The sequence below is a fragment of the Phragmites australis genome, chromosome 18 (assembly GCF_958298935.1).
Source record: "Phragmites australis chromosome 18, lpPhrAust1.1, whole genome shotgun sequence".
Classification (NCBI taxonomy): Eukaryota; Viridiplantae; Streptophyta; class Magnoliopsida; order Poales; family Poaceae; genus Phragmites; species Phragmites australis.
The window spans coordinates 7,733,216-7,754,498 of NC_084938.1; the positions used below are offsets into that span (position 1 = coordinate 7,733,216).

At 46.6% G+C, this 21,283-nt stretch overlaps 2 protein-coding genes and 1 pseudogene across 4 annotated transcripts; 1 reads left to right on the forward strand and 2 right to left on the reverse strand.

Annotated features, from left to right (window-relative positions):
* Positions 1 to 844: 844 nt before the first annotated feature.
* LOC133898948 (uncharacterized) lies at positions 845 to 5,005 on the reverse strand. 3 transcript variants are annotated; one of them, XR_009906287.1, is made up of 9 exons: positions 4,597 to 5,005; positions 4,415 to 4,490; positions 3,582 to 3,714; positions 3,393 to 3,504; positions 2,484 to 2,575; positions 2,285 to 2,354; positions 2,112 to 2,194; positions 1,667 to 1,912; positions 845 to 1,539 (listed from the first exon to the last, which is right to left on the reverse strand). XR_009906287.1 is itself a non-coding variant. In XM_062339782.1 (8 exons), the coding sequence occupies exons 1-8, from the start codon at positions 4,909 to 4,911 to the stop codon at positions 1,831 to 1,833; spliced, it is 963 nt and encodes a 320-aa protein (XP_062195766.1). In that variant the 5' UTR covers positions 4,912 to 5,005; the 3' UTR covers positions 845 to 1,830. The 3 variants fall into 3 exon arrangements, 1 of the variants encoding a protein (XP_062195766.1); XR_009906286.1 differs by having other exon boundaries at positions 845 to 1,630; XM_062339782.1 differs by having other exon boundaries at positions 845 to 1,912.
* A 6,104-nt stretch (positions 5,006 to 11,109) lies between these two features.
* On the forward strand, positions 11,110 to 11,710 carry LOC133898514 (transcription factor PCF1-like; annotated as a pseudogene).
* Positions 11,711 to 12,003: 293 nt separating this feature from the next.
* On the reverse strand, positions 12,004 to 15,875 carry LOC133898515 (uncharacterized). Its single transcript, XM_062339239.1, has 5 exons — positions 15,783 to 15,875; positions 15,390 to 15,524; positions 14,413 to 14,921; positions 13,698 to 14,341; positions 12,004 to 12,212 (listed from the first exon to the last, which is right to left on the reverse strand). Exons 1-5 carry the CDS (start codon positions 15,873 to 15,875, stop codon positions 12,004 to 12,006), a joined length of 1,590 nt encoding a protein of 529 aa, XP_062195223.1.
* Between the last annotated feature and the right edge of the window lie 5,408 nt (positions 15,876 to 21,283).

Below are 21,283 nucleotides of genomic sequence, written 5' to 3' on the forward strand. Positions count from 1 at the left end.
GTGTATGCTAGACAATATAGATTGGGCATGCCTTGCTCTGAAGCAGGTATGCAATGATCACAACCGGTTTGCAAGGCTGTCTTGGAGGCAACAGGTTGTTTCCTTGACTATCTTTGTTTTTGACTCGTCCAAGTCCACTTCATTGTTACATGCAAGTTGAGTATGCTTCTAATGCAAGTGTGTACTTACTATGTATATACTTCATTTTTTTGGGGACTCGACCAAGCTTTTTTCCTTAATTAAGGCTCTCCTTGGACGTTAGACCGATCTACTAGTTTATAGGAGGTGTAATTTGCAGGTTGCAGCTACCTACTCAATTAAGAACCTCGTTAATTTTATTATTGACTCTCATTGTACATGGGACTCATCGACTAAGTCCCCATGAAAGCATAAGAGAATCGCCTTGGTCCTGCTCGACCGGGGAGATGAAAATGACAGAGGTTGTCCGCCGCGTAGGAGGCTCGGTACTTGATAGCTCCATGACCAACCGGCGAAAACAGAGCATGGGAATCCGCCAGTACTACAGACGAAACGGATTGCATTATCAACCTCATGAATATACATGCGCGTACCCTGATACAAGTCCAACACGTCGATCTCATTTCCCAAGGATTCCCATCGTTGCTCCTCACTTCCACATCGTTGGTTCGTGCTCGGCAAGGCCAACGACTGGAACGCAGCAGTGCAAGCCATAAGCTCAGCCCATTCAGGCCATCATAACAATGGATCAGCTTTGCTAAGTTGTACCCAACTGCGTCATTTTTGGTAAGGAATTGAAGTTAGCTCAAATTTTCTCAAAGTTGACTCTACTGCCATAGCAAACAAGCATATGCAGACGCAGGTATAGAGACAGACCCACAAACGTTCTCAATAGCAAATTCACTTTTCTACATTCACACTTTGTGGAGAAAATCAACCAAGTCAGTAAGAAACAATCAACTGATACAGTGGAACTCCTGAGTTGAGTAAAGCTGCTGCAGTATCACTCATAGCATGGTTATGCCAAACTTGAAAACATCTCCGTAGAACCTCCATGCGCTCACTTACCTCTCGTCAGCATCATTGAGGTTGCCTTACCTGAACTGCTGCCACACCTAGGTGTTTCACCATCTGCTGCAGAAAAAGGGAAAAAAGGCTTGCAGCAATTTTCAATTTTGTGGTCACTGTTAGCCTCTCAGCCTGGAGGGAAAAACAATACTAAGCAAATTAACTAGTTAATCAGGAATGGATGATTGCATGCTTCCTGGGGTAAGGCAATGCTCCAGAATTCATTGAATGAGTATGCCATGCCATGTCTATCAACTGTCCTTCCCTCATGAACATGCCATGACATGATGGTATGATTCATCCCAGCTTCCCGAATTGTTAGTAAGCCAGAAAAGTCACTTTAGCTATTACAAACATGTCCAGATTGCAAAGTGACAATGACATGAACACATGAAGTATTGCAACTGCATACAGGGAACTACATAATACTACAATTATCCACGACAAATGCCAAATGCACACCTAGGAGACATTCCGGATGGCCTTCGCGAACTACAAATATAAAGAAGTCAAACAGCAGCAACGATGGTATTGGTGACAATGCAATGTCTACCAGATGATGATCATGTTCCAGAAACACCACCTAATGAGGATGATGATCATGTTCCAGAAACACCACCTAATGAGGATGATGATCATGTCCCAGAAACTCCACCATATGAAGATGTTAATGTCACACATGAGAAACAGGGCATTTAGCAGAAGAATGCAGATAATAAATAGGATGTAGTATGAAATCCATGATGCCATGATAAAGTTCAAGATACATCCCCTCAGGCAGGATCAATTTGCAGGAGCTCCATTCAGAATTCCCACAAAGCCACCAGCTGAATCCTTCCTTCGCCCAAAGGGATTCTTCGAAAACGTTCAAGATGTTAAGGAGTGCCAAAAGGTCGATATAAACTACACATCTACACTAGAGTCAAGTAACTGGAAAGTACACATCTAAGAAATCTAAGAAATAACTAAGCATAAGTATAAACATAACTGTGGACTGTTAATATGAAGAGATTATCAAACTGAAGATTTAAGAAACAAAACAGTCTTCAACAAATAAAGGATATTGAATACGCATTCCACCGCGACCGGAACTGGGAATAACAGCACCCTGCAAAGTATGGTGTACAGCTGTAGCAGCATTCACATCCTGGAAAAAGAGCAGGTGTTCAGACATATAAGAGTAGGAAACAAAGGTGGTGCCATGCTAACAATACAATTAAGAAGTTTTGCTACTTACCTCAAATTCAATAAAACACACAGTGTTCCTGTCTTGACGCAATAATTTCATTTGTTTGTAACCAGGTTGCCTGGAAGGATATCGAGGAAAAACAGATATGATTTAACAACCAGAACCGAAATATGCTGCAGCTATACACCCAGTAGGCAAAAATCGTATCCAATTTTATAATGTTTCTGTTTAAGGTGTGGATTCTTACACACTGAAGAGACTTCGCAATTCCTCTTCGACTACAGTTTCACCGAGATTACCAATGAAAAGGGTGTTGCAGGGAGGATTATCTTTTGTGTTCTGCAAAAAGTAAATTAAAATATTTTATCAGAAATTATAGCTTAAATTGTCCATGAAGCAACAATCACTGTAGGCTGAAGATACACTCTCAACTATATTACATAAAATACTGCAGCAAATATTTGCCCTTTATAATAGCTTTTAAAGTAACAAACCGAGATCATGAAAAGGAAAATACAATATTCAAGCAACAAAACTAATCAATCTCATTTCATCCAAATGTGAAGATTTTGTGACAAACAAGACGTAATATGCTTACATGCTAATGTACAGAAAACTTATGAGTACGAGGGAGTAGTCAATAGAGTTTAGTTCGTTGACAGTCCATCTCATTAGTTGGAATGAATGTGCTAGACTGTAAGTGACGTGATAATAAGTAAATATTTCTTGGCATGATGGATAGGAAATCTAAAGGCTATGCTAAATTATATCATAAGTCCAACTTCATGGAATTATCCATTCGGTTCCTTGTTCTCAAGTTTTATCCAGAATCCCAACCAATGTCAGCGATCAGTATGAGTGAAGGTAGTTGAGTACCAGAGTGCAGAGCTTTCGGAAAAGTAAAACTATAATGACTTGCATTAAAAGTTTACAGAACTAAATATAACCAAATGGAGATGGCAAGAGTATTGGGACCGCAGCTGAATATTGTATGGTGGTGTAGGTACACGATCCCTATCTCCTAGGAAAAGCAAGTTGTCATTCAGAGAGGAACTGGGCTTTTTTAAGACTAGGTTCAAAACAAAGTCATGACCCATGATAAACTAAATAGCCCAACCTTTCATTTTAAATTGAGACAACATGACCCCCAAATTACCTGCACAGGAGCATAGGCAGTTGGACCTGGTACAGGAGAAGGTGAAGTCATGGCTACCGGGGGCACTGGATAGGCAGCATAGGGGTTGTAGGGAGGCGGAGCTGTGATATAACTGAATAATACCCAAGAAGAATGGTAAGTCCTTTGATGCATGATTGAGTGCAGGAGCAAAATGAATAAACAATTTACCCTGCAGTTCCCCACATGGAAACAGCTGATGGGGGTGGATGAAACGGAGGAGGAGCATAAGGAGAATGAGTATAGTCTCCACCAGTTCGCAAGCGTTTACTTTGGTCCACAGCATTTGCATCAGCTCCCACACCTAAAATAGGTTCAATCTTTCAACACATAATAAACATGCGAGCAATGTAGTAACCAAAGTATCAAACTATTCATTAGGTTATAAATAAGAATGGAAGGAATAAACTAAGATCAAACCAGAGTGTTTTGCACCCAGCACAAATTTCTGGCAACACGAATCTCATACTAGACATTGTTTTATGTTGCATATACTTATATCACAACATATAACTGACGGCTGGAACAATTTCCAATGAAATTAAAAAGTGCACTGCAAAGCTTGTCGAGGATTGGTAGAATTTCTCTATCTACTTAGGTTTATCAAGATATCAAAATGAGCATGGAAACCCAACAAAAAATGTCACCTTTCCCACGTTGATTGTTATTAGAAAGGTTTATCTATCTATGAAGGAAAGCAAACATATCATGGGCCAAAGTTTTCTGGTTACAGTTCACATTTTCTCCCCCACCTCAACGTACCCAACATCACAAGTTGCTCCCATCAAATTTCGAACCAACCAAAAGCTCAACACCACAGCAACGGGAAGCCACCCTCACCAATCAAGACATGTTTTTGGTGCTCCCTCTACCCCCACAACAACAATGTAATGCTATGACAAATTAGCACTCTCTATCAGGTCCAAATTTCCCTTAGATGATGTATACTACTTGCGCTGCGGCAGCAAGGAGAACATGCGCACGATGAGTAGGCAGAGTCGCACCTCTCTTGACGAAGAGGTTCTTCTTGGCCATCTCGGTGTGCAGAGCTGCCTTGCTCTCCGCATCGAACACCAGATCCTGCAGATGACGAACGCCTCGTGTCACATCACATCCATCCAATCCCTACCTCGCCACCGAGATAATACAATAAACCCGAAGCGAACCGAGCCGAGCCGAGCCAAACCTGGAGCGCGGCCTTGGCGGCGACGGCGTGGTGCGCGGAAGAGAAGAGCGCGAATCCCATGGGCTGGTCGCCCTTGAAGTTGATCTGGGAGGCCTCGAAGCCCGGGAGCCAGCGCAGCAGGTTGTGGAGCTCCCGCTCCTTGACGTCGACGGGGAGCCCCGTGATGAAGATGGTGCGGACCTCGTCGGCTGCGGCAGCGCCGGGCACGGGGGGAGGCGGCGGGACAGCGGTGGCCGCCGGGGCCCCGGGCGGGGGCGGCGCGCCCGCCGCGGGAGGCCACTGCTGGTGATACGGGTGGATGCCGGCGCCCGCCATGGAACCCTAGCTCTAGAGTGAGGAGAGAGAGATTGTGGTTTCGGGGTTCCGGAGAGAGAGAGAGAAATGGATGGGGAATTGGGGATTTAGAGGTGTAGAGGGATCTGGATGGAAAAAATATAAAAATAGATAATATTTGTCGACGTATTTGTGAAAATAGATAATATATTGACGTATTTGTAAATCTAGCATCTGTATTCGACACCTTAAAATCCGAAAACTCAATTTTGGTACTCAAACTCCGAAAATGCGTCGGGCCCAATGATTTCGGCACTGAAGTGCCGAATATGATACTGTTCACCGTATTCGACACCTCAAATACCAAAAACGCTATGTATTTGGTAAGTGAGATGCCGAAAGCTGTATTCGGCACCTCACCTGCCGAATACGAAGAAAGTAGTTAAAAATTCATGTTTTTTATTTAACTCACGATTTTATTTGGGAGTATAAAAATAGTCTAAAAATTCTAAACGTTTTCATGAGTAAAATAGAGGTCACTAGCAATCCGTTTTAACTGGTTTGATAAAAAAGCATGAGCCAATATTTAATTAAAATTCTCTAAATAAGCTAACTTTTATAAATTCTAGCAATTATTAATGTCTCAAATAAATTCTCAAAAATCTAGAAAAAATCACTAATATTCTTCTAATGTGATGTACTAATTTATAAAAATATTTTCAACCCTATGTTATTTGATGTACTAATATCAACTTCACATTGAATTAAAAAGAGAATATCATATGAAATGATAAGAATGCATATAAATGGATCATTATAAAGGAGTCACCAAATAACATAGGGTTGGAGACATTTTTATAAATTATTACATCACATTATAATAATATTAGTGATTTTTTCTAGATTTTTAAGAATTTATTTGAGCATTAAAAATTAATAGAATTTATAAAAGTTAGTTTATTTAGAGAATTTTAATTAAATATTGGCTCATGCTTTTTGGATCAAACCAATTAAAATGGATTGCTAGTGACCTCTATTTTGCTCATGAAAATGTTTAGAATTTTTAGACTATTTTTATACTCTAAATAAAATCGTGAGTTAAATAAAAAACATGAATTTTTAACTACTTTCTTCCTTCTACTGTAGCTTGCTAGCTTCTCTGGAGCGCGCACTGCAGAGCCGTATTCGGTGCCGAATACATAGCGTTTTTGGTATTTGAGGTACCGAATACGGTGAACAGTGTTGTATTCGGCACTTCAGGTGTCGAAATCAGTGGGCCCGGCGTATTTTCGGAGTTTGAGGTACCAAAATTGAGTTTTTGGATTTTAAGGTGCCGAATACAGGTGCTAGATTTACAAATACGCCGATATGTTGTCTATTTTCGCAAATACGCTGACGTATGTTGTCTATTTTTGTATTTTAGTCGGATCTGGATTGGTGGTGGGCCCGGCAGGCCGCTGCTGGGTTCTCCGATTTTCCCAGAGTGTTGTGACACGAAAAGTCGCATCGGCAAGGTGAAGGCGGTTGGCATTGTAAGACTAAGGCGAATCGTTTCTTCCGTCGGAAATAGACTTCTTTCAGTGTTTTAAGGATTTTTCTTTACGGTTTTTATCACGAAAGAATTTTTAAAGCTATTTTTTTTAGGATGGAATTTTTTCTTATTTCCCTTCACGATTCCTATCGAAGGAAAGCTGTTGGAGTTGAGAGAAAATAAAGAAATTAGGAATGGAGAAGAGAATCAGAAAGGGAATGAAGATCATCTCCAGTAGATACTCTAAAGATTCATCCCCTATATCACTATTATAGTATTCCTTATTTTTTTTATTTCCAACAGCTACCTTATTTCCTCCCTTTTATTACTCTCCTACTCCCCTCAGACCCACGTGCATACGCTATGCACAGTATTGCAGATCGCTACATTAGTTAGTAAATTTATTTCTCCCATTTATCTCTTCGCAACACTTTTGATCCTGATACCGAAGCCGCTAGAAAAAGATACCGCTGCTCGGTTCAGTAAAAATGATGAAAAACAGTCAGTACAGTGTTTTAAAGTCAAGATACAGTTACTCCTGAGATGGCCTAAGAGCATCTCCGGTGGCCATCCAACTCTCAATCTAAAAAGTAAGATATAATATTCTAAATTATACTAATCATATATAAATATATTATATGTACGTTTTTCTTTATCAATCCTATATTACTCTCTTTTTACTGAGAAACGTGAAATAAAAAAGTCAAGTGAGGTACACATAGATATTTGATCTTGCCTTCTCTTCCCCTTGTTTCAGGAAAAAGATTGATGAAAAAAAGATCGATGAATTTATCCATTTATTAAACTCTAGTTTGGAACTGACGGAGCTTGAACTCGTAGCTTCCGCCTTGACAGAGAGGTGATATGATCAATTGAACTACAATCACTACGAGGTATATGGTATACCCTTTTTTAAATAGAGTTATAAGAAGATTATATGACCATCTCCTGTAAAAAAAAACAGCTCTAGCAGAGTAGCCAATGGACTGGCCATGATTGTAGACTGGCATCTAGCGGGAGACGGTCGCCAAATTTGTTTGGCATGTGCGGCTCGCCATCTCTGCCTGCCTCCATGCCCACACTGTTCCTAGTTCCTGGCATGTCCGCCCATAGCAAGTTAGCCAAATACTTCAAAATTTCACTCCTTCTCCCTTTTTTTATAAATTCAAAATGTGAACTTCTAGAACTTCTAAAATCACACCGATTTTTGTACTCATAAAATAAATAACACAGAACCCACTTTAACTAGTTCCAACTAAAAATCTCTTACATATTTTAAATGAGAATTTTCCAAATTTGACTATTTTTGTACTTCGCTTGAATTTTTAGGGCATAACTTTAATTCCCAATATCATGGAAAATTCATGAATATTCATATAAACTAATTTACTAATTTCTAAAATTATTGAAAATCCTAAGTTACATGAGAAATTTTAGTGTTTTGTGTGCGCTACGCATATATAGAGGAGAAATATAGCCGTTGCAAAAAAAAAACTAGCCTTTGAAAAAACTAGCTGTTACGAATAAAATATAAGTAAATGGGATATGGAGCGTGAGATTTGGCTAGTTTTCTAGAGTGTGTAGAAATATAGAGAGAGAATCTTTTGAAGTGGATAGCTAAATAGAAATATAAAGGGTGAAATTTAGCTAGTCTGCTAGAGATGGTCTAAGACATGAAGTTGAGCAAGCACCACCAATGGTGGAGGTGTGATGCTACCTTGCTCACAAGGCGGAGTATGTCTCGGCATCGCGAAGTAGACAAGTGCTCAACGGTGGGCGGTGGCACGTCCAACAACTATGGCTCGACTCATGCCAGGTGACATGATTCTTTTATATTTGTAGCATAGCACAAGCATTCAGCTCAGTTTGTATGATAGTAAAAGTCGGTATAATTTAACAAGGATTTGGAAATGGCACTGGCAGCATCTCAGAGACTCTTTTTGCTTTGTGAGGAGCATCTCAAAATCTTTAGCTCCCTGTGTTACCTCGAGAGATCGAAGTCATCGCGCTGTTCGGCCCATCCAACCCATGGGCCAAAACAACAGAGTTCATTTTTCGATCGCATTTGGGGGCCCAAAAGAACGAGCTCAGTATAACAGATAAGGGGTTTCTCAAACCACAATACTGAAGTACTAGATGGGAACTAGCTCACTCACAAAAAGTGTTTCGAATTGATTGTCCTCCTCCTAACCGCCAATAGCGATTGTGTTGATGTTCGTTGGGGGAGAGAGTGTCTCCCTAACGGTACCTATCCATCTTGTATATAAACATGCTAAATTAATGAAATAGATAATGAATTCTATTCTCTCTACTCGAATTCTGCTATCTCAATTACTTTCAACACGTTATCAGTACTCTTGCTCTCCATTCCAAGAAGAAGGCCAAGAACATAGAGGAAACTGATGAAGGAGAAGAACATAATAGAACAGAGGAAGGGCAAGAACTTCGAGGCGACATAGCATAAGGGATGGATCAGGGCATACCTTTAATCCCCATGTCCCTCACCATTGTTGTTCTCCTAGTGTTCCCTCTCACACGACCCCACTGGCGCCGTCATCTGCACCATCTCAATCATCAGCATGGCCCTCTGTGCCACATTCCTCACCGTCGTCATGCTCGATGCCTACATGTTCCCAAGATGACGATGATCCTCTTGGCCATGCTATGACCCCTAGCAATAGCAAACTCGCTGCATCTGACGAGGATGCAACCACCATGGTGGCATGAGCGGCACTTGGTGCTCCCCATCACTTTGATGACATCAACCTCTGCTCTGTCCCCGCCATCTTCCCCTTCAACACCGTTGCCCCGGACACCTCTCTACCTTCCTTCACCTTTAGCATCAGAGCTGATGTGGTCGGCATGACAAAGGTGCCTTTGGCGCGTCTCTCCCATCGCCTCACGTCCAAAGACTCCTTGGAGCCGGCATCCACCAAAGACTCTGCCCCACCAGGGCTCCCTCCCAAGGTGGTGATCCTCACCATTCTGACCTCCTCCGAGGGAATAGCACCTCTGACTTGCTAGATCAGCAACCTAGGATCCAGCGGCTCTAGGCCTCACTAGCGAGCATACCACCTATGATGGTCCATAGCTCGCGCACTAGATCCAACGAGGGAGGTGGAGGTGATGGCAGCGGCGACACCACTAGAGAGAAGGGTGCAGGGGGGAGTCCCCCCATGCCTTTTATCCACCGCCACCGACGGCCAAATGGGGTGGACTGAATGATGAGCCGAATCGACCAATGAACCGTTTGGGCTGAATTCAACCCAGGGCCGGTATTTAAAAAACTAAGGGTTTAGTCGAATCACGTGTTTGCCTTTAATATAATATCAATTATGTTGTATTCCTTTTGTTTAACAGTTTTTAATAATGGTATGAATTTGTGTATTATTGTATTGTACTTGTATTACCTCAGTGATACGTCGTGTTATTCAATATATTGCAATTCTTTACATATTCTTATTTGTTTCATGCAATTTTTATTGCAAATTATTAGATAGAATAATATTTTTCGTATTTACTTATTTAAGCATCAACTTAAATAATTCTTAGAAAATTATTTTAAATTCTTATCAATTAGATGACTATTTTCTATGATGCTGGCATAGGACAAGGTACTGGAGTCTATGACATTGGCTACTACTGTAGTGTCATCCATCTTAATTGACAAACTCCATGTTCGTAGCAGCAAGTTATCTGGCCCACTACTTTGAGACTTACACCATATTAGTGATTATATTCATCGTGTCTATCCAATATTTATAGTACATAGTCTATATTTTTTACTATGACTATAGTGTCACCTATTCCATCAGGAATGGTGTCCAAAATATTAGCAGCGATTAATCGCATGTCTTATATTGAAGATCTACATCTATTGTCATTATTGACATATTTTGACTAGCATTTTTGCTCAATTACAGCATTTACATTTAATTTATTCTCTTAATAAATTAATGCATTGCCATTTTATGTAGGACATGGGTAACATTTCCAAGAAGGAATTCATAGAACTTGCATTGGATGGCACAAATTATTTAGCCTGGGCACAAGATGTCAAAATCAATTTTATTGTCCCAAAGTACATTGCCACCATAAATCCACCACAAGAGAATGTCAAACCTATTCCTGAGCATTCTAAATATGCAATATTGCATTTCTTTTATGGCATAACCTTCATCTGGATCTCAAAACTGAGTATGTCATGGAGGAAAATCCACTCGCTCTTTGGAACTCTCTCAAAGAGAGATATGATAAACAAAAAGCAATAATCATGTTTGAAACTCAATACAAATGGCCCCTACTTCATTTTTAGGAATTTAAGTCTATGATAGATTACAACTCTCAAGTTCACATGATTTTTTCAAAGTTGAGATTATGTGATCACATAGTTTTGGATGAGGATATTGTCGGTGACATGGGAACTAGGGGTCCCCGAATCCCGAGGCCAGGACAGCAGAATGCCACGTGGCACCTTCCCTCGGGGACTATCTCCCCGAGATCCGAGAAGACCAAGTTCCAGGAGAGGGCGGCCATGAACAGTGGTCCCCGAGTACCCGAGTTCCCCGATGACCCGAGAAGACACAGTTTCGGGAGAGGGCGCTCAGGGCCATGAACAGTGGTCCTCGAGTACCCGAGTTCACCGAGGACCGAGAAAAGACATATCCGGGAGAGGGCGCTCGGGGAACAAGACGAGAGAGACATGTGCCATGGCCACCCGCGATGTCTCCACCTCAGCCGCCACCATGTTCCACATCTACCAGCCCTTGCCGGTCCCGTCCATGGTGGCCCTGACCGCAGCGGCAGCTGACGGCGCCGTGGTGGTCCCCACGACGCCGGGCAAGAAGGCGGCGTAGGGCGGCAAGGATCGGCACAGCAAGGTGAATGGGCGCGGGCGGTGCGTGCGCATGCCGATCGTGTGCGCGGTGCGCGTGTTCCAGCTCACTCGCGAGCTCGGGCTCAATTCCGACGGCTAGACCATCGAGTGGCTGCTCCGCCAGGCCGAGCCCTCCATCCTCGCCGCCACGGGATCTGGCACCGTCCACCTCCTCCCACTACCAGCAAACCATCCTTGGCATGCGCTCGCGCGAGGAACGCGACATCGCCATCAGCACCGCGGTGGCGGCCGCGGCAGCTTCCGCGTTCTGGGCGGCACTGCTGGCACCGCGGACGGAGGCCTGGGGCTTCTCGCCGTTGGAGGCACAAGCGGCGGCGGTGTACGTGCCAATGGCGTAAGCCCACCACCACCACCTCAACCTGCTCGCCACGCTCTCCGGCACCGCCAGGCGCGCCGAGGAGGAGTCCTGGTGACTCCACGGCTCCTGACACGTTCTACATGCATCACTCGTTCATTGATTTCCGTGTGTTCTACCTCTTGGCAGTGTTCTTGATTTGCTTGTTCCTCTCTTCCGGTCAATCGCTAGTGTGTTGTTTCCAAGATTCAATGAAGATTCGGTATGAATTTAACTCATATATAGAATACATATAATGCTGACTTTGTTGATTATCATGTCTAAGAGGCATTATTGTATATAATGATATACAATATTCAATATCAAGTAGCGCAATAGTATTCTTATCTCATTTAGAGGATGATTAGGAGACTAACTGAGGTCTCCAAACATATCTTGGGAATTGAATTCCACAAGCATGTCATATATGTTTCGAGGGTTATCCTCCTTCTGCAAGACATTCACTTGGTCGTTTTGAGGAACATTTTGAGAATAGTCTGTAGCTAGATTGTTGTATAGCTGTTCATTGAAGTGAGCTTTGAACTTATCATCTTGAACTTGTTTTTCTTTTCCAACAGACTCTGACATACATATCAACCAAATATTTAGGGGTATGATATTTCTTGGTACAATGGTTCATACACCCACACTTATGACAAACTTACGAGTTGTCATTGTGGTTATTTTTCTTGAAAATGCAATTACCCTTGTTAGATCCATAAATTTTTTTGCTTATTGTAGAGTTTTCACTTTCCTTTGAATTTTTCTAGGTGTGGTATTGCTGTTGCAATACCCCATTAGCCAGAAAGAAAGTGGATAAAGTCTTCTCGATTACATCTACGTCTGAGACGAGTTGATCACATAAACACAATTATGAATAGATTTTATGAACAATAGAGTTATAATATGTCCCGTACTTATAGTTATGAAAACGAGTGAGTGACCATTCGCGAGTTGTTTCTAGAAAAATAACATCCATTTTTTTTTTATCATATCGCTCTTTGAGTGAATTTTTAAAGAGCACATGGATCCTCTTCTATCAGATATTTATTTTTTAAGATCTGGACGGAGGTGATGTCCTAAAACATATGGAAATATATTTAACTTGTTCAAATACCATTAGGGCTTCAGGTTGAGGTGCAATGTGTAGTTATTGCTGCAATTTGAACTTGGGATGTTAAACTGATGTTTACGCCTATAGCTCAGGTTAGATAGTTGCTACTATCTAACACAAGTTCTTTAAATTCTTTGTTGAAAATATGAGCCATTTTCTACAGAAAATAACCATGTATTTAATTAATTTACCATAATGGTAAATTAAATAGCATGAAAATATTGTAATTATACAAAATTTAAAATCAAGATGATTCTTGAATATACATGTAGTCTTCCATAAAAAAAACAGACGACAAAGTCACAGCTAATGTTTTAGACTCCATTCTTGAGGGAATATGTGATTTGATAATCACTATCGAAACATAGACTCTGTGTTATAAATCTAGTTATACACGCTAAAGAGAGTCATCATGTTGATAAGTAACATGATGTAAACCTTACAATAGTGTGCGAGAAACTTGCTACTATGAGCATGAATTTCATCCTATAAGAACGGGTGAAACTATCGTTGCAGCCAATGTTATAGTCTCCAGTGCCTTGTGTTTTATCAATGTTATGGAAGATATTCATCGAAAATATTTTGCACTAATTTTTGCTACTTATTTAAAAAATGTGAATCAAAATATGTCAAGAGTGACATTGAGTGTAAGCCTTCTATATAGTACATGCAACAAAATTGTTGCTAATACCTTAGACTCCCATATTTACAACATTCAAAAAACAAAAAATCTAAGCTAATCCACAAGCTCCGACGGGGGTGAGGGCGCGTCGCTGCTGCTCGGTTCCGGCGTTGGCTCCCGCGTAAAGCGCGCCGCCACCTCAGCGGCAACGTCCCGAACGGCTTCCCGGGCGACCGCTTCCTCGGCCTCGACCACTCCCTGCTGGACCGGCTCCAGCGAGAAGGTAGGGTCTCAGCTGCGGTAGCAGGCGAGAACGTGCTCGGCCACCACCTCCGGGATGCCTGGACGCGCTCGGTCGCTGCCGCTCCATGCGGCTGGCCTTCTCCTGCGCAGCGACAGCCTCGTCGCGCGTCTCCTCCAACGCCTCCCGCTCCTCGGCCACCACACGCATTGACTTCTCATAGGTTGCACGGGCCGAGACGATGCAGGCCTCCAAAAGCTTGCCGACCTCTTCCAGCCGCCCCCTCTCTTCAACGAGGGCGACGCGCTCCTTGTCGAGCTCGGCTCGCTCCGCCGCCACGGCCACTTTAAGCCGCTCGATAACCTCCCAAGCGCTTCCGAGCACCTCCGGGAGGGGTTCCGGGGCCTGGCTAGACGGTGGCCGGGGGCTGGGTCCCCTGTGAGCCCTCTCTGTAGAGGCGCTCAGGGTCCCCGAAGGCTGCCGCACCGGCGCCGCCCTAGCCGCAACCACCTCCACCGTGGCCACTCGCTCCGCCCTCAGAATGCTCGGGGCGGGCTCGATCGGCGCTGGCTGCTCGGGAGCGGCCTCTGCCCTCGGCCCAGGGCTGGTCGGCGCCCTCGGCTCCGGGCCTGCTGGCGCGCTCGGCCCTGGAGCGGGAGCGCTCGGCCTAGGAGCGGGAGCTGACCTCGGCCCCTCTAGCTTCCTTTGGCCTCCTGCTGGGTCCTTGGGCGGCCTGAAAACAAAAAATATTGGTGCCTAAACCAACATCCGGGCAGACATGCTCGAGACAGAAAAGGAGCTTACATGTACTTCGGCCCGCGATACAGCCACCGGGACTCGGGGATTTTGAAGCCGAGGCCCTGCGGCTTCGGTGGAGGGCTCTGGCCCTCGGGCTGTTGAGGGGCCGCTTTGGAGCCTGCCTTCGGTGGCGGGTCGGTTCGGGCGCCAGCTATTGCGCCGCCAGCCGGGCCCTGGTCCTCGAGCTCCCGCGCCCTAGACCTGGCCTCCGTCCTGGACTCCGCGCCAGACGATTGGCCGCCCCGGCCACTCTCCATCGCGCCACCATCTGCCGGCTGTTGCCGTGGAGGTGACGGCGACGACGAGGAAGATGGCTGGGGCACGTATGACCGGGGACGCTTCCCCTTGTCCCCTTGGGCCGCTGCCCCGCCGCCTGCGGCATCCTTGCCGCCGGCCTGCTGCCTGCTGCCCGCAGCGTCCCTGACGCCGGTTTGCTGCTCGCTACCTGCCCCTTCGTCCACCCCGGGGATTTGTATAGTCCCGGGGTTCCAGCGTCTCGGACGCTCCACCAGACCCTGGGCGTCGAACTCCGGCAAGGTCGCTTGTAGTGCCACCCGGCCCGGGTCCGCGCAGAGAGCCAGCTCCTCTCGGGGCAGGACCGCCCGGGTGAGGTCCTCGATGCCGGTCACCACCTTCAGCAAGGTCGCCAGCACTCCCTCCTCAAGATCCCCATCCGCGCCGATGTGGGTCCTCGTGATGTCGTTCGGGCCTGTGTACATCCAGGTGAAGCGGGCCCGCTCCCGCAGAGGCGCCAGACGGCGGCGCAGGTAGTCGGCCACCACCATCACCGAAGTCAGCCCCGCCCGGCGCATATCGTCGATGCGGTTCAGCACCGGTCGCATGCGCTTATCCTCCACGGGGGTCGCCTACCAGGTCGGCCTGTGGGGTTCCGCCGGCGTCTCGGGTAGCATGAGGCGGTCATGGGGGCTGATGTCGACGTAGACCCAATCCCGGCGCCAGTCCTCCCATTTGTTCCGCAGCACTTGCGGAATGTAGAGTTCGCCGAGCCCGTCCCGCAGCTGGAAATTACAGCAGCCGGCGATGTCCACGTCGGAGGATCCCCTCTTCTTCCCGGCCGCTCGCAGGACGAAGAAGTGCTGGAACAGGGCCACCGACGGCTGCACTCCCACGAACATCTCGTAGAAGTGCGCGAAGATGGCCAGGATTACCACCAAGTTTGGACTCAGGTGGATGAGGTGGATGCCAAAGGTGTCCAGCACTTGAAGGAAGAAGGTGGAGAAGGGCGGCACCAGCCCGGCGGCGATGAAGGAGACGAAGATGACAATCCGCTCCAACCGGCGCGTGGAGGGCGGAAAGCTCGCCGGCGTCACCACCGATGCCTCCCGCTGGCCGGCGTGCACCATCAGCTTGCGGACCTTCTCCGCCCCCTCCTCATTCACGATGCGTGACTCCGGCAGCACACTGTCGGAGCCCGACTTGTCCCAGCGGCTGCTTCCTACCCTCGGCATCTTTTGGGGGTGGGGAGTGTGCTGGAAGGGATGAGGGAGAGAGTGCACTGTGGGCCGAAGGAAGGGCGAGAGCTCCTGAGCGCAAGGAAGAAGAAGACAGAGGTGATGATTGCAAGAATGGCGTAAGGGGCAACGGTTCACTCCCCTCTCCTTTTTATGTCCTGGGGATTTCAAACGGCGCTTTCCGCGGTGCATTCGGCGAAGTGCATTCCCTCGATCGACACGGGTGCCAGGCGAATCTCCCTCAATCCGTGCGGTTGCCAGGCACACTATCCTCGATCCGCGCAGTTGCCACGCGCGCCTCCCGCCTCGTTATCACGCTCCTTGGAAGTCGAAAGGACATGCGTCCTTTCGGTTCCCCGCTTGGGCCGTACCAAGAGCCTGGGCCAGAGAGACCAGCGCCCAAGAACAGGCCACGTGGCATCAGTTCTAGGATCGGCCTCGATGAAAACGAGAGTCCCATCCGCAGTGTCTGGGCCATCGCCTACCAATGGGCTCAGGGGCTGCTGTCGGTGACATGGGAACCAGGGGTCCCCAAGTCCCGAGGCTAGGACAGCAGAGTGCCACGTGGCGCCCTCCCTCGGGGATTATCTCCCCGAGGTCCGAGAAGACCAAGTCCCGGGAGAGGGTGCTCGGGGCCATAAATAGTGGTTCCCAAGTACCCGAATTCCCCGATGACCCGAGAAGGCCAAGTTCCGGGAGAGGGTGCTCGGGGCCATGAACAGTGGTCCCCGAGCACCCGAGTTCCCTGATGACAAGAGAAGTCAGTTCTGGGAGAGGGTGCTCGGGGCCATGAACAGTGGTCCCCTAGCACCTGAGGACTCGAGCAGTCAAGTTCCGGGAGAGGGTGCTCGGGGCTGTGAAAAGTGGTCCCCGAGCACCCAAGTTCCCTGAGGACCAAGAGAGGGCATATTCGGGAGAGAGTGTTCGAGGCTGTGAACAGTAGTCCCCGAGCACTCACAGTTCCCCGAGGGTCTGAGAAGTCCTTCGTCGGTAGTCCCCACGAGAGCTCGGTGGTGAGGTGTCAATTGGTGAGAGGCCCGATGCTGCATTTAAGAGAGCGTGTGGCCTGTCACTTCCAACCACTCCCCCCACGCTTGCTGTCAGTCCCTGCCACGGTCTGGCAGGGAGGCGTGGGGATATTTAATGCGCGGGTTACATCACGCGTCATCCGGCACATCTCGGGATAACGTCGCAAGGCTCGAGGCGTAACGCCTGCTACCCTGCCGTGTCAGACTCGCTCTGATCGGGCGGGCATGCGGGGCTGCTCGGTGGCTGCCTAGCAGGCCCTCCCCGCTGCACCCGGTGAAAAGCGGAATGATGACGATGAAGACCGGACAGGGGCGCGTTTTCCACCCTCCCCGTCACCTCAAGCTGCAGCCCATGATGGTTGCTTTCTATTTATGGCGCCTTGGAACTTGCGCCAATCCTTTCTGGGCACGCTACCCGCCCTGATGGGTATAAAAGAGGGGCTGGCTCCCCGGAGAAGAGGACGGGTTTTTAGAACACATCAGACGGAGAGAGAGACTTGGACGGAGTTTTTAGAACACATCGGACAGAGCACATCCGACGAACCCCAGACGACGACGACGACGGGAGAAACACGAAGCTCTAGACTTAGACAAACATTCTTGTAACACAGCAGATCCTTAGAGAGACATTCTCAGAGCATTTATAGCATACACACAGGAGTAGGGTATTACGCTCAGTACGGCCCGAACCTATCTAAAAATCCCCTGAGCATTTACTTCCTCCTGCATCCGATCATCCACTCCACATACCTCTCATTCATTCCCATTTATTTCACATATGAGGCGGATTCAGAATCATCCCCCGACCGAATCTCAAAAGAGTCCCTCCGGATCCCTGCTTGAGGAGTTCACCCTCTGACAACTACCTTATATTTTTACTAATATAATTGAAATTAATCACTAATGTACATTTTGCATAATTTTCTGTAAATTATTTAAGCTAATATGAGGCTTAAATAATTTAAAAAATGCAGAAAATAAATAAATAATTGCAATAAATCAATTAAATAATGTAATGAACTGTAAAATATATTAAATTACTTAGTATTTCTGAGGTAATACATATATAATGCAGTTATACATAATATTATGCGATTCCTGATGACATGAGGGTCTAGAATATATATTTACATAAGATAAATATAGCATAACAGAATTTATGTAAAGTCTGAGGACTTGAAGGTAAACAACAGTGAGCTGTTATTAATTTTGTCAATGCTACAGCACATTCTCTTTGAAATTCAGGGAGTTTTCTGCAAAAATGCGACTCCACAGGCCTGGCGGCCCATTTGGCTCCTGGGCCCATGTGACCCATTCGCCTTCTGGCCCATTGGTCCATTGGCTCGGCATATATATAAGGCCTGAGGAGGAGCGGTTGGGGTTATTGGGGGCGGACGGCCGCCACCGTCGTCGCCATGCCGGTCGAGTGCGGCCGGCCGCTCGGGCAGGTGGCTGGCATCATCACTCGGGCGGAGCTTCGCCGTCGCTCGGTCTAGGGGCCGAGCATCATGCGCCCCGATGGGGCTTCGCCGTGGAGGGCCACCGCCAAGCGGGAGGATTGCCGCCGCTGGCCGAGAGGGTGCTGCCGGGCGCCACCATGAAGACGGCCGGCGAGGAAGCCGCCGGATCTGCGTTTCCCCCGTGGGAAGAACAGGCCTGCCGCCGCCATGAGAAAAGCCGCCGCCTTGAGCTGTGCCGGCCTTGCCCCGTGCCGGCGGATCGGGCTGCACCAGCCGCCTATCCGCGCATCGCTACAGGCGCTGCCGGATCAGGCTGTGCCGACCGTCGTATGGCTGTTGCGTGGCTGCCATGGGGTTGGTGCTCTGGATATGGCCAGCCACTGCCTTTGCCGCCATGGGCTGTTGTGATGACGTCGAGGACGACGACGACATCGTCGATTTCGTGTTCGCCTTGATCGTGAAGACGAAGACGACGTGTCTCCCTTGGTGTTGCCATGTAGTGGTCATGGTGATCCCGCGCGACGTCACTGGGTGATGGCCGAAGAGGACATGGTTTTCATCCTGCTCTGGTCTGTGATTGATTGGCCGATTAGTGCAGAGAGTAATAGTAGCTGATAACGTGTTGTAACATCATTCTCAACCAATTCCCGTTAGGAAGCAGAATCTCTTCACAGAGGGATTTTCATTCCATTCAGTACTTCAACAGTTCCCTTCACGATTCTTGTTATAAAAGGATTTTTCTTCACGATTCTTGTTATGACGGGATTCTCTCTACTTTCTCCTTTCGAAGTTAAACTGCTGTAGATGAGAGAAAATAAATAAATAGGAACGGAAAGAGGAATCCGGAAAAGAATAAAATTAAGGGAATATAATTAGAGATGGTCTAATGCAAATTGTAAAGACAATTTTGAGAGTAGAGGGAATGAGATCGGTTTATTCTTTCATTGCTTACATGTTAGATTTATATGTGTTTGATTTTATCTAATTGATTATTAAGATTTGTTTCATAACAATAAGAGGCCTTCACACAGGAGTTAAAACCTATCCCATTTGACATCTCTGAATGGTCTTAATTAGTGACCAATAAAGTTCAGGGTTATCTCATCATCGATCGAGAGCTAGATGATAAAAAAAGGCCACCGATTGTCAACATTGTCCCCTAACATCCTTTTGGAGGAATGGGGCATACAAACTCCCAACAGAAACCCATCATTCCATCGTCAAGCAAGTCTCCGTTCATCTCAACCAACACACTAAGTTAGATAAAGTTTTCAATTGCGATGATGATGATGGTAGCCAACCGAACCACGTCCGTGTCCACTTTTGTACCCTTTTAGCTAGTGAATGTCTTGTTTGGCCCAATACCACTTTGGTGATCCTTCTTCTTTTAATTTCCTTTTTCTGCAATGAGATATTAATTACAACCTTAACTAATTATAACGACATAAAAGGTTGAGGGGAAGATTTGAAAAATCCTCCGATAACTTTAAGGGCAAATGTGCGCAACCTTTTGTACATTTTATATGTGATTTGTTATTTTATATACATATTAAGATCATGCCGTACTGGTTTAGTAAAAGATCAATGTTGAAGAATGTAAGTTAGCGCAATATATAGAAAATCGAGCTAGATCCGCAGACCGCACCGTAGATCCAACTCCAGAAGACCCGACGGCGAGCTAGATATATATTTTCGACGTCTTTGACAGTTTAATTTGTTCGTAGTAGCACACAACCTTTCCATGATGCCATCGTGGTGAAGAGGCCTAACCACTCGGAGGAACAAGACGCGTAGATAGCTAGGGGAGACAGAGGGGTGAGACAAAGTGATGCGTGCAGAATTCTTGATGCCTGCGTGCTAACGGGATGTGTACGTTCGATTTGAGATAGCGTGCTGGCGTACGTCCTTCGTCGACGAAAGTAAGCATCAATTTTAGGATTGATGATGACGCACACAGGGTCCCTGAAGTCTGAACCTTTTCTACATCAATTAACCCTGAATCCAAAAGCTGGTTAAGTGCTGCCTTTGCACTCGATCTTATCGACCGATCGATAGACTAATAGTCCTGCCCCCACGTCTTAAATTTGGTTTGGACATCGTTTAATTATCAGAAATGTCTCGTTGTCAGAGAACTGAAATTCACAGAAATCTCAGTCGATTCTCCCCGTCACACGATCTTAAGTTGTGCTGCTCTTGCGCTCCAACTAGCTAGCTCGGTTCAGTTGTAGGCCAGGGCGACAGATGCCCGATAACTGTCATGGTCTGAACCGGTCCCGAGCTCAGAAACAGCAAAGCCAAAGCGGAAAAGCTTGTGTAACCATGACTCAGGGAGCGCGTCTTCAACAAGCTTGTGCAAATTACGAGTATTATCTGGACACGCTCAAGTCGCTATCAAACCTGGCTAGCTAGCCACTGGCTATACGTTGTAGCCAGGCAGGAGTCCGCTGGTATAGCCAGGTAGAGGTAGAGCAGGTAGTCCAGGTGTGGCACTAGGCACCGGCACTGACGACTTGCAACGGCCACAGGACGGCCGGGCGTGCCATGAATGCGTCGCTAGCTTCTCCATCTCGACTCCTGCTGTCTTCCCGGAGAAGTCATGCCTTGCTTGTGTTGACCCGGCCTGAGGCCTGGGGGGCCCACTGGTCATCTTCCTGAAAGAAAGGAGGCACGCTGCATGGTGCATGCAGTCAGGTAAGTGGTGAGGTCCCGTACGTCAGAGTTTACGCTGGTCGATGGCCCACGCTTCGTGTTTCAGTGTTCAAACGGGCCTCGATCGGTCAGGAAGATGCATGCGTACGCGCGTTAGCTTTAAAATCTCCAACATATTCGATCGAGGTCTTGTTGTGACAGACTAGCGTCATCCAATGGCCGCATCTTCCAAGATGACGACGACGTATAAGGCCAAAACAGAGCCTTC